Source organism: Erinaceus europaeus, chromosome 2 (assembly GCF_950295315.1).
Source record: "Erinaceus europaeus chromosome 2, mEriEur2.1, whole genome shotgun sequence".
Taxonomy (NCBI): domain Eukaryota; kingdom Metazoa; phylum Chordata; class Mammalia; order Eulipotyphla; family Erinaceidae; genus Erinaceus; species Erinaceus europaeus.
In genome coordinates, this window is record NC_080163.1 from 76,243,801 (window position 1) to 76,256,931 (window position 13,131).

General features: G+C 38.4%; 1 protein-coding gene across 1 annotated transcript in view; it reads right to left on the minus strand.

Moving 5' to 3' along the window:
- Positions 1-2,980: 2,980 nt before the first annotated feature.
- The window catches only part of TNKS (tankyrase), a 175,289-nt gene continuing 165,138 nt past the window's right edge, over positions 2,981-13,131 (minus strand). The window contains exons 26-27 of the mRNA XM_007519959.3: positions 10,207-10,363; positions 2,981-8,453 (exon numbers count right to left, since the gene is read on the minus strand). Of these exons, the coding sequence (XP_007520021.2) occupies positions 8,367-8,453; positions 10,207-10,363 (244 nt within the window). The 3' untranslated portion in view covers positions 2,981-8,366. The remainder of the gene's footprint in view (positions 8,454-10,206; positions 10,364-13,131) is intronic.

The window sequence follows — 13,131 nt, forward strand, 5'->3', positions numbered from 1 at the left end:
GAGCCCCTGGCTCCCCACCTGCAGGGGAGTCACTTCAAGGCAGTGAAGCAGGTCTGCAGGTGTCTTTCCCTCCCCCTCTGTCTTTCCTTCCTCTCTCCATGTCTTTCTGTCCTATCCAACAATGACAACAAAAATAACTACAAGGGCAACAAAAGGGAATAAATAAAAAATTGAGATTCTTAATGGAGTTTGGGCAGGGGAGATAGGATAATATTTATGAAAAAAACTCATGCCAGAGGCTTCAGGTCCCAGGTTCAATTTCCTGCTCTGCTATAATCCAGAGCTGTGCTTTAGTAAACAATCCAAAAGACTTAACTGAGTTTCAGACTAGAGAACTTGCGTGATTCTGACGTACAGCCCAGTTAAGGATTCCCTTGACACAAATTGGATCTTTTTCATTTCCTTCCCATCTAATAATTCACAGACCACAACTATTCATATTGCCATCATGACTATGTCAATTTGCACAGCAGATGTGAAGTAAAGCCCAAGTGGATGTGGAATTTCAAAAAACAGAAAAGTTGTAAAGGGGGAGTGGGCACAGGGGAAAAGAGACATCTGCCACACTGCTTCAGTGCTTGTGAAGCTTCCTCCCTGCAGGTGGGGACTAGGGGCTTGAACCTGTGTCCTTGCACATGGCGATATGTGTGCTCAATGGAGTGTGCCATCTCTGGGCTCCCAATTTTTATTTTCCAACAGCAATAACCAAAGAGGGGGGGAGTGTCTTAATCTAAAAGCATCATCTCATGAAACACTGATGCTATAAAACCATAAGGAACATCTCCCTCAGCGTTTTCATTCTTGCCTATAAACAGTGAAATTCCATGTCTACTCAGGCTTTGCTGCATGTCTATTGATACAGCAGTAGTAGTAGGTAGTATTCTGGGATATCAAAAAAATTACTTCAGGTACCTCACTGGCACAGTAGATAGACCCATAAAATAAAAAACATAATTAGCACAGAGCTGTCAAGAGCATATGACAGCCTTACACACACTCAAAAAAACATCGTGGGTATAGGAAGTAACTTATGAGTGTCTGGCGGAAGTTGCCCTCTGCTCTTTTCCTGCTGCTCTGCTCACCTCTGCCTTCTTCCCAGACCTGCCATGCCATGCTTCCCCTGGGACTTGCACGCCATGTAGCCGTATGCCAGCAAACTAAGTTAAAAAGACTCATGGATCCATGCCACACAGCTAGCAGGTCTTGCCCCCACTTGTTTATTTTGGTACCATGGTTTTTATGTACTTAAATAAACCTGAGATGTAATAAAACTGTCATGTTGTAATAAAACCTCGTTTGATAACCCCCCAGCATAAGCCAAAGATGGTTTTACTTTTTCTTTTGGTTATTGTATTTTACTATAAGTTTCTTCACCTGTAAAATGGCAAAAAAATCTATTTGCAAGGTTTTTATTTTTTTAATATTTATTTTCCCTTTTGTTGTTTAACGTTGTTATTATTGATGTCATTGTTGTTGGATAGGACAGAGAAAAATGGAGAGAAGAGGGGAAGACAGAGAGGGGGAAAGACAGAAACCTTTACACCGGTCCTTGTGCTTTGTGCCATGTGCGCTTAACCCTCTGAGCCACCACCAGACTCCAGGATTTTTGACTTTTAAAAAAAATTTATTTCCTTTTGTTGCCCTTGTTTTTTTATTGTATTTATTGATGTCATTGTTGTTGGATAAGACAGAGAAATGGAGAGAGGAGGGGAAGACAGAGGGGGAGAGAAAGACAGACACCTGCAGACCTGCTTCACCGCCTGTGAAGCAACTCCCTGCAGGTGGGGTTCTGGGGGCTCGAACCCGGATCCTTACACTGGTCCTTGTGCTTGGCGCCACCTGCGCTTAACCCACTGCACTACCACCCAACTCCTAGGTTTTTTGATTTTAAAAAATATTTTATTTATGGGGCTGGTGGAGGTGCACCTGTTTGAGCGCACACATCACAATGCATAAGGACCAGTGTTTGAGTTCCTGGTCCCCACCTGCAGGAGGAAAGCTTTGAGAGTGGTGAAGCAGATTTGCAGATGTCTCTGTCTCTCTCCTCTATTTCCCCCTCCAATTTCAGTTTGTGGCTGCCTCTATCCAATAAGTAAATAAAAATATGAAAATTAAAAAAAGGAACTTCAAAAAATATTTTATTTACTACTGGATAGAGACAGAAATTGAGAGGGGAGGAGACAGAGAGGTTAAGAGAGACACCTACAACCCTGCTTCACTACTCAAGAAGTTTTCCCCCTGCAGGTGGGGACCTGGGTCCTTTCACATTGTAATGTATGTGATTAACCAGGTGTGCCACCAAGTCTTTTAAAATTTTTTTTATGACAATGCATATAAAGTGCTTGATGGGCTCATAGAGAACCCTAGTTAATTTGAAATTTTGTCAGTATGTTTCTCAATACTTAATTACATCTGCTTGTGACAGCTGCCTCCCCCCCCCCCCCCCACACACACACACACAAAGAAGCTGCAGGTGAAATTCTAGGCTCCAAATTTCTATTGAATGAGTCTGGAGACATGGCAAGATTTAAGGAAAGGGGGAAAAAATTCTGATGACGTGCTACGCTGGGTGTTAGGCCTTTAATGTTTACCAGAGTGTGTAAGGCAGATAGGTATTCATACATCCCACCCCCCTATGAGAAGAGGGAGTGACTCCAAGAGTAAGAGAGGTTCCTGCGCAGAGTCTCTTGAGATGCCTGGAACTGTGTAAGGTCTGCTTCCTAAATCTATTCCTGCTGGTTTCAAATATTTCTAAAAGGAAGCTGGGATTCTCCTGCTATTCCAGCTGTATGGCACTCACTCCCATGTATTTCTAGATGTGGAGTTAAGGCAGTTCTAGCACACAGATCCTCTAGGAAGATGAAACGGAAAGTTTCAGATTCTGACAGTTTCAGGTCAGTAATGTTAAGGCTGGTCAGGTTGAAATGAACACACAGGGAAAAATGAAAACACTTCAGACCTAACTTATACATACACAGTATACTGTAAAAATGCTTTTATTGAATATTAAACAATTACAAGTAACTGTAAGTTAGACACTTAGCCAAAGCACAATTACAGGTTAAATACAATCATAAAGATGTCTTAAATAGAAACCCACCATGCAGGCAGGTTAAGTTTCTTGAAGCCCTCTTCTAGAAAGTAGAGGGTGAGGGAAAAAAATATCTTTCATTCCACATGAAAGATATTAAAGACTGTAAGAATTAACATGCTGTGATTTTCCATGACCAAATTGACAGGGTTGCCAGATTCAGTAAAACAAAATGAAGCAAAAATTCAGGATGATAAGTTACATAAGAATTTCAGATAAATGATAATTTTTCAACTGTAAATAGATGCCAAATATTGCATGAAACATATTTAAGCTAAAATGTTTCTACAATTCAAATTTAAATGGGCATCTTATATTTGATCTGACAATCATACAAACATTTTATAAAGTAAGAGGAGGGGTCTGAAACCCTCTGCCACTGGTGGGTTACACAGACACTAAAAATAAAAACAACACCAATAACAAATCAAAGTATCACTACACTGGTTACTACACAGACCAACATCACAATGAGAAAACACAATTGTTATTCCAAATGTTGCTCCAGGAAACATTTGTAGATTTCCTCAAAGCTGGTATTTCAAATGATTTTGAGATACCAGGTTGATAAAGTACCCTTTTAGTTTATAGGAATCAGACAAATACTACTACAACAAAGACAGGATGAACCTGAAACAATGGAAGCAGAAGCAGATATTAAATGCACAGGAAGAGTTTAAACACTTTGTGTAATGAATACAAAAGTTATATAGTCAAGGTCAACTCCTAGGTCTAGGCTATTGCCCTCAAAGATTTTGGCTCCTTTCTAATTTTTCTCTTGTATTTTCTAGCTTATATTGAACCTTAGAGGGGCAGAGAGTATGTGAAAGATATCCCACTACAAGGGTTTTTCTTTTTCTGCAAACACATCAACAAAGGGCTTTCAGGGCTGCCTACAGAAATGAGTAAACTGATGAAAAAAATGACAGTCTGAACTCTGGAGCATAAGACATCTCTTTGAATAAGGTGTGAAAAAGTGTAAGGCAGAAAAGAACATATGAAAGGATGGAGAGTCAAATGTAAGCAATCATCTCTAGAGTGTGAATCCATGTCAAAGGAGGCAGGACCCTTTGGCAGACATCTAAAACTGGCCACACCACACAAGCATATTTGGTTTTATAAATGTATAAAATCTTTAGCTTCCTACTGTCTTTCACTTATCACCATGATTATATTTTAAAATGAATAAAAAAGTTTGTGTGACATTAAAATTCCACAAGGTGTCACTTTATAAGTCGCTGCTGTATCTCCACATATGCAAAACATAATAGGTTCTGAGATCTTCCTATTATTTTCTGAAACCAGAAGCTCTAATAGTCAGAGTATCAGACATAGAGAAACTATGGATTGATGGTAGGTATCAGCTCCTCTGCATGCAAGGGAGCATTACTTATGAAATATACCCTATTAATTTAGTTGAGCAGGTACGAAGTACATGGAGACACCCCTGACACCTTTCAGACACTAGGAAATGGAATTACAATGCTTTAACTACTAGGATATAAAAGGTTAAAAACTGCTGCCATAATTAAGGCTTTAAGAAGAAGCAATTAATTGTCTATTTCAGAATGCACAAGGTGTCTGTAGAAACCTCACTTAAAAATATGTGTATTTACTTTTTATATCCTCAATTCATCCAACCAAAATTAAAATATTTTTACAACCATTTTCCTTTCATCTCTGTCACTGATTTGAGATCAAATGAGTTTAACTTAGTCTTTATATATAAAGTTCTGATAAAGGAAATCCCATTTTTAATGCTAGTTTTGAGTGTGCCCTGATGTCTAATATCCATAGCTCTATGCAAGATAATTAGTCCAAAAGAAAGCACAGTAAGAAAGCTGTTGATCGCAGATTATCATGCCAATAGGATCTGGATATATTAGAGACAGGTGTGTAAAATTCACACTATTTTTGATTTACAGGCTGTTTACTGGAATCCAGAGAGAGCATGGTGTTCAATAAGCCTTTGTGCAATTGGGAGATGTACTGAAATAGAGAAAAACCCAGACAATTTATTGCATACTAATGCTGCTCTTCCAGCATTTACCAAAATTTTATTTTTTGTATAAAGACTATAGTAATAGAGAATATTAATCTATATAATCTTATTAGCCATATTCAGGCATTTCTCTGATTATTTCAGTTCACTTTGCTATTCTAAGAGCAAAGGGAAATTATTCTAGTCATTAACATCAAAGTTCAAGTAAGAACAATGATGCTATTTCAAGACAACATCCTAAGATTATTTATTTCACTTGTGTTACTAGAAAAGATCTTTACTCCAAGAAGGAAAAGGTAAGCAAGCATCTGGTTGTACTCCTGCTATTTTGCATAGAATTAGAACTAGGGGTTCCATGTTATCATTTGTTAATAAAGTGGCAGAACTGTCTTAGTAGAGCCCAAGAAGACTAGAACCATTTCTGGCTGTGACATGGAAACAGAGAGGTGCAGTCTCCTTTTTGCAAGAGTCAAGATGAGGAAAGGGAGAAAATGAATTGGGTCAAAGAACTGTTGGAGCTAATTATAATTCTAAACTGAGGAAAAGAGAAAGAAGCCAAGTCCAGGGGCCAGTGTAAAGTTCAGAGTACTTAATTTCGAGTCAAGTACCCAGCTGACCAAAACTTAGTGAATTGGAACCATCAGGTCTAGAAGCCCTTTGATTTAATAAGAGTGGACTTAGTAGTGTTTCTATTACATAGCAATATTTAAGAAATTAAATGGATTTCAACCTAATTTTGTATTCCAAAGAGCACTTTGCACTGCCTATGGAAATTCCAAAGGTAACCAACTTTTGCTCACTTGAGTGCACTCAGGATGACCTTTGGTTTCAAGTTTTGAGAAAATGTATTTGGCTCCTGTGAGAAATCAACCAGCCTATTTTCTTTAGCAGATGAACAGTATATATACATTCTTTCAAGAGCCACTATATACAAGAAGCATTGGAAAATTCTTTCTTAAATGGTACCTTTACTCAGCATACAGAACATCAGATACATAACATTGGCAGTTTAAATACTGAACCACAGTTTAACTTCTCAAGTGTAAGGCTGAAGTTTAAAACTGACATGTCCATTAATCTAGCTAGTATGATGGAAATGACATAACCACAGTTGGGTAGAGGCTTATCTTTTTTAATGAAGCTTTCAGTTATCTATACCGTAATAACACTTTACTTAAAAATCACAGCTGTGTTGATCATTTTAAACTCTAAGGGGGGGGGGGTATTTAATACATGTGTTTGCAGCTTCTTAAAACTACACATACAGCATTTCCTTCAACTCACTGTTATACACAGCAAAAAAGGGAAGAAAAGAGCTCTCTTAATGATTATCAAACTTCAAAGCTTCATATGGAATTCTAGTGCTATTTAAAAAAGTAGGCAAGACAGAAACACCCCTCTTGGGTCACTAAAACTTCAAGAGAAGCAACAACTGAGGCTAATTCTTGATTTAATTTTGAAGACCCATGCAAGACTCAGCAATAAACTTCAAACTAGTTCCTGATGCCTAGCTTTAGCACTGAACTCAAGCCAAAGGGAAACAAGGTGTGTATTTTAAAAGCCTCGTCTAGAATTTTTGCATGTAACCATCTTATTATTATTATTATTTTAGAAGATTAAATGAGATGAAAGCCTAATTAGCCTACACTAGAAAAAATAGTTTCAGGACTAAAAAGTTGAAACAGCAGGTTTATGTCACACTGTTTTTCATTTTTTTTTAAAACCTCATTTCTATTACTTTAGCCTCAAAGCTGAGTAGATGTACAACATACCAATGTAAGTAATTAATGCACTCAACCCGATGTTCAGTTAAGGTTAAAAGGGCAAACATAAAGAACTATAATGGATAATCTCTTACAAATGTCAATATATACTTGGGAAATTCTGATTACAATAAGCAAGTAAAGTAGTGGTTTCATGACAAAAACAGTATAGTATTTCTTCACCTTCCTTTAAAAAAGTAACTGAAAGAACTTTGGCTTTAGTTTCTATTCTCGTCTAAGAAGTTTGAAAAAAAAATGGTTTGAGAATATAGTATATGGAACCATATAAGCTATTTGAAGCACCTCACTCAAAATAAGCCTGACTCTGGAGTAAACAAAAAGTTCTTGCAATTATGTATACCTATCAGTTAAACAGGATTTAAATTTTACTTTCTAAACTAACCTCTCTAGAGAGTTAATAAAGCACTGTTTTGGGGACTCTACTACGGTAACTCCACTGAATTTGGAAATAAGGCAGTCAATTCACGGGTCTGGGTAGGGCAACAATTCAGATGGTGCAGATTAGGTGAAGGCAAGGATTTTTTTCTTCGAGGGATTATTTCCTGCTGCAAATGACTGAACCACATGCTTCTCAAAGCTGCACTGCTGCTTCCCCATTACAACCTTCACACTGCCCCCTTGTCCCAGTTGCTTCTCTACTGCATGTCACATTAGCATCACTGAAACCTTTCCCTGGCTGTGTTCTTCTTGGGTTCCTAGCACTACCCTGTACCCCCTGCAGCAGGTTTGTAAGAGAGCGTGTGGCCCTCATCAGCTCTGACTTCTCTAAACTTGGGAGCTTCTAACTCAGGTTGGTGTTTGTGCCTTTTCCTTAGAAGACTGGCCAGTAAATAGAAGGAAATCAAAACTTGACTCTTTCCCAGTCTATTTCAATTTATGTTGATGAGAAGTACAGACACAAAATAAACCAAGGAAAAAAGAAAGCAGAAACTAGATCTTGCTCAGCCAGAAGCTTGGGTTGCATTGCTAAAGATATTAGTCAGTGTGACTTTGTGCAAAAAATCTTCAAAAAAGGCTTTGGCTCATTTTCAAAGGGAGAGAGAGAGAGAGAGAGAGAGAGAGAGAGACACCAATGATGAAAATTTGGAAGAAATTAAAATTAAGCCTGTCATATATGTCTGTCATATACATGTTCCATATATAACAAAGCAAATGTAGTATGTGAATTCTGAATACTTGGGAAACTTCCCCCCCCCACCCCCATCTCCAAGTTTAGATCAAAAGCAATCTTGCTTTACAAATGGATAATTGTAATGAAAATGAGCCTGAGATATGTTAAAAGGCCGTCCCTGTAAACATTTCCTCAAAGGGAACAGTGTAGTAGTTGAGTATGAATCAGTTACTCATACTATATCCATCACTATAGCAATGCTTTATAAAACACAAACAGCTTATTTCTAGGCTGTCAAGGATTTATCGAGTATTGATTTTGTTGACAACAATCCACTGTAATCCAGTCCCAGGTTTAACCTTTATAAGTAGGTATTTACTAGGTCTTCTGTTCTGCGGCTGTTGCAGTTTGTGAAGGAGCTTCTGGCTTCATAATCTGGTATGTGATGAGATATTCTGGGTATGCCTGGAAAGGACAAGAAGAAAAAAAAAAATCATGGCTTTGGTAGATATAATGTAAAGCCTTACTTAACATGGAAACCTTAGAGGCCTGATCCTAACTAATATTCTACATTTACCCAAGAATCTGTGAAGACTAGTCAATTAAGAGATAGCTGAATAATTGATAAATCTATTACTTATTTGTATATGAACAAGTATAGATCCTGTATTATGGAAAATTGCTAAGATGTTATTTCTACTTTCAATACTGAGAATTATCCCCCCATACACACACTTAAGCACTGCTCAGTTCTGACTTATGTTGATGTGGGAGATTAAACCTAGGATGTGCAAGGCTAAGGCATAAAAGCTAGATATAACTATTATGCTGTCCCTCTTAACACTGAGAATTAGTTATACTAGTCACCCCTTTTTAGCAAGCCACATGCTATAAGCCTGAAAACTACACAGGAGGTAGCACTAATATTTCTTTTTTTACCTCACTTAGCAAAGTGCTGTGATATAGCATGTAGCCCAGGCTCAATGAGAGGCTTTTTTTTTTTTTTAATAAAAGAGTAATACTTCTGAGCATTTTCAAATTAATCAGATATGAGGCTGTAATCCCTTGAGCTAGAAAGGATGAGGTATAGTGAGTCACCAATAACATAGAAGCAACAGTGTGAAGATACATTTTATAAATTGACTATAATCTGGACACCTGTGAACAAACCAGTCATGCAAATACTTCAGGGTCTAAATAAACAAAAGTGAAACAAATGTTGGCTAACTAAAGGCAACTCTGACATCAAAGATTAGGGCTCAGATTCAGAACACCCTTTTTTTCCCCGTTGATTAATTCTCTTTCTCTTCTTTTGTATAGTATAAAAACCAAATGTTCAGTGTCTGGAATGGGAGACCACTTTTTTATTGGGGTGGTGGTGGTGGTGATGGCATGCTGGGATCACACACACACACACACACACACACACACACCACACACACACACACACACACACACACGGAGTAAGATAAAGAAGATGGTCAACAGCACTGAGAAAATTAAGTCAAAAAATAAAATATACAAATGAAAAATTTTAAGGTTCTCCAATGTAACTAGATAGAATTGAATGCTCCCCAAACAATTACCTTCTTTACTACATATCAGCCAGAGTCAGCACTGAAATTCAATTAAGTTCAGACAAACTGAGTTTTGTTTTTACATAGACTGGTAGACATTTAGCAAAATTGTGAAAATAATGACTAGGTTGAAAATGACAGTATTCCTGCTTGTTCATGATTTTATTCTGAAGCTATAAGTAGCTGGTGAGATTTAATATATTGTACCATACAATGCAGAAAGTTATCTTTCTAGATTTAAGTCGTGAGATCAGAAGTACACAGACTCAACTCATGACGAGCTACGACAAGAACAGTCAGGAAAAGTATCCTTTCAGAGGCAGTTATCCTTAGTTTCCCTCTGCCGTATTGGGGCATGAGAGAAATCAAGCCCAGAACAGCAGGCCTCACGAAGAGATTAAGATCCCATGTTTTAACGTCTCAGTTGCCTACTTGTCCACACTGTGTTACCTGACTGGCAGGTAACTGATAGTAACCTCTGTGCAAAGAAACTTGACTGTGTCATATTACCAGAACTAATATTATCAGACTATGGAATGGATATTTTATTGATTTTTTTTTTGATGCTTTCTTACAAGGTCTCCATACTTTGTACTAACATGTTTAATACCTTGGCTATGACTACTTGATTGGCAACATACCTGTTCCCCTCTGTAGATGACATATTCAGCATATGCTAGTCCATTTACACTTGGTCTCCCAATAACTGAGTGATGTCCTGGTGGGGCATGAGCCATTTTCATGGTGCTGAATTGCAAAAAGGATTTGCCAAGGGTCACTCTGCAGAAAAGCATTTGTCTAAGAAGAAAAAAAAAGAAAGCAATTTTTTTAAATAGGGTCTTGGGGTCCTCATGCACAATGGTAGGAAAGGGGTGACAGTGTTCTGCAGACATCCATTATGTGGAGATGAGAAGCTGTACTCATATAGCAACAATTATGCTATAAATTATCAACTCTTTACTAAAATGATTAAAACTGAAATAAATTAACACCAGGCTAGCTAAATTAAATGTCACTTTTGAATTTATGAGTAGAAATGAGGAGAGATCTACTGTAAACAGCAGGCTTGATAGTTATGCTTAGTGTTTTAGAGTGATTTAGGAGTCAACTATAGAAAACACTTATAAGTTTTAAGTATGAAAACAGGAATTACAGAAACATAAGTTTTTATATGGGTGGATAGGAGAAAAACAAAGGAAATAGATGACAGTAGCATCTGGAATTGACTTTACCCATTGTGAAGTATAAAAACAGGTGAGAAAAGATCATATAATATATTTAGTTTAGGGAGCTGGGTGGTAAGCAGTGGGTTAAGTGTACATGGTGCAAAGTGCAAGGGCCGGTGTAAGGATCCGGGTTCGAGCCCCCAGCTCCTCTCCTGCAGGGGGTTGCTTTGCAAGTGGTGAAGCAGGTCTTCAGGTGTCTATCTTTTTCTCCCCCTCCCCCCCGTCTTCCCCTCCTCTCTCCATTTCTGTCTTATCCAACAACAACAGTTATGACAACAGTAATAATAACAACTACAACAAGTGCAACAACAAGGGCAAGAAAATGGGAAAAAAGGCCTCCAGGAGCAGATTTGTGGTACTGACACCAAGCCCCAGTGATAACCCTGGAGGCAAAAAAAAAAAAAAAATTAAATGTAGTTGAAAATTATGCTATTTGGGAGAAAAATGCCTGGGCCAGATTCTAAATAAAGAGGAAAAGTTTGATTGGGGGGAAAAAGTGTATTAAATGAAATATGGACCAGCAAACTATAACTTATAGGCCAGATCTAGTCAGTGATATGGTTTTGTAAATAAAATTTTGTTGGAACACAGTCACACGTTCATTTACCTACCACCTGTTCTTACTTTTGCATGGCAAAGGCAGAGCCACATGACTTAGACAGGGACCAACTTCAAAACCTAAAATGTTTATTCTGTGGTCCTTTAAAAGCTTGCAAACACTTAACAGAATAAGACATTTTAGTTAATTAGCAAGATTGGTCACATTGCTTAACATAAAACAGTTAGGAGTCAGTCAAATTGTTTCCTATAATGGACTATGATCTTTGCATTATGACTAATCAGTGATATTATTTTGAGACAAAAGTTGTGCCAGTTACACAGATCTGCCTGTGCTGCCTGAAGTGCTATGCTATTGATGACCCTTTTGGATTGTGGTTTGGCAGAGACTGTATTCTGAGATTCCCAGAGGGGAGGGTTTTGATCCGCATTATAGGGAGGTTTTTAGAGTTCCATGTCCAAGACTGGCAGTACTACAGTGTCACTGGACTCTGCCTGTGCAGCTGGCTGGGCCCACTGCCATGGCTACTCCCAGTCCGTATTGTATGTCACCTACTACTTGACCTCACCTCCTACCTTATGCTTTCTGCCCCAGGGTTCCCTTGTTGCGGAAGCAGGGCCAGTCCAGCCTGCTGTATTTGGACAAGCAGAGAGTACTGGCTGAAACTTGCTCTCTGGCTTGCCTTGTACTTTTGATGCAAAAGCTCAAAACGTGGGGATACCAGTGCCAATCAGGACAGGAGCCAGTAGATAAACTCATCTCTCCTCTCTTTCTTATGATATACTGTTCTGAGATTTAGTTGCTTGTGTCACCTCTCTGAAGTTATCTCATGGACTGAGCAACTTGAAATGATGGCCAGTTTCTAGGTCACTGGTGCACTGTCTTTGCTCAGTTTCCTTATTTATGTGCCCTCACTCCTATTTCTTGGGATTATACTCGCCAAGAAAGTGCTAGTACATAAGGTTTTGCTTCAGGCTCTGTTTTCTAAGAAAACCTGGCTAAGACATAAACTTGGGTGTCTAACTTTAATGAGTGTTATTTTCACTGAGGTTTAGTGTCATTAAGGGTATAATTTTATGAGAAAGAGAAATAGAGAGGGCAACCAGAACATCACTTTAGCATGTGTGGTGCTGTGGGTCAGGCAGGGGGTCTCATGAATCAAAGTTCTGTGTTTTATTTCCTGGTCCCCATACTCTCCTCTCCCTCTACCCTTTCTTTTTCCCTATAGAGATGAAAGAACTAGAGGGGGGGGGAGAATGAGAGAGTCACCAAAACACTGCTCCACCACTTGTGAAGCTTTCCCAGTGTAGGTGGCTCTACTGAGTGCACCACCACTTAGCCCCCACAAAATTCATTTTTATTGCTCATTTAGGAATTAAGTTTGAACGAAAACATAACTCTTTGCATGTCATATATTCTTTGTAAATTTGTGTGTATTTTTATATTCATTTATTTTCCCTTTTGCTGCCCTTGTTTATTGTTGTTGTAGTTATTATTATTGTTGTTATTGATGTCACTGTTGTCAGATAGGACAGTGAGAAATGGAGAGAGATGGGGAAGACAGAGGGGGAGAAAAAGATAGACACCTGCAGACCTGCTTCACCATTTGTGAAGCAACTCCTCTGCAGGTGGGGAGCCAGAGGCTCGAACCGGGATTCTTATGCTGGTCCTTGTTCTTTGCGCCACATACGCTTAACCCACTGTGCTACTGCCTGACTCCCAATTTGTGTGTATTTTTAAGCACAGCATAAAAAGTTTTATTCTGGACATAATGACAACCA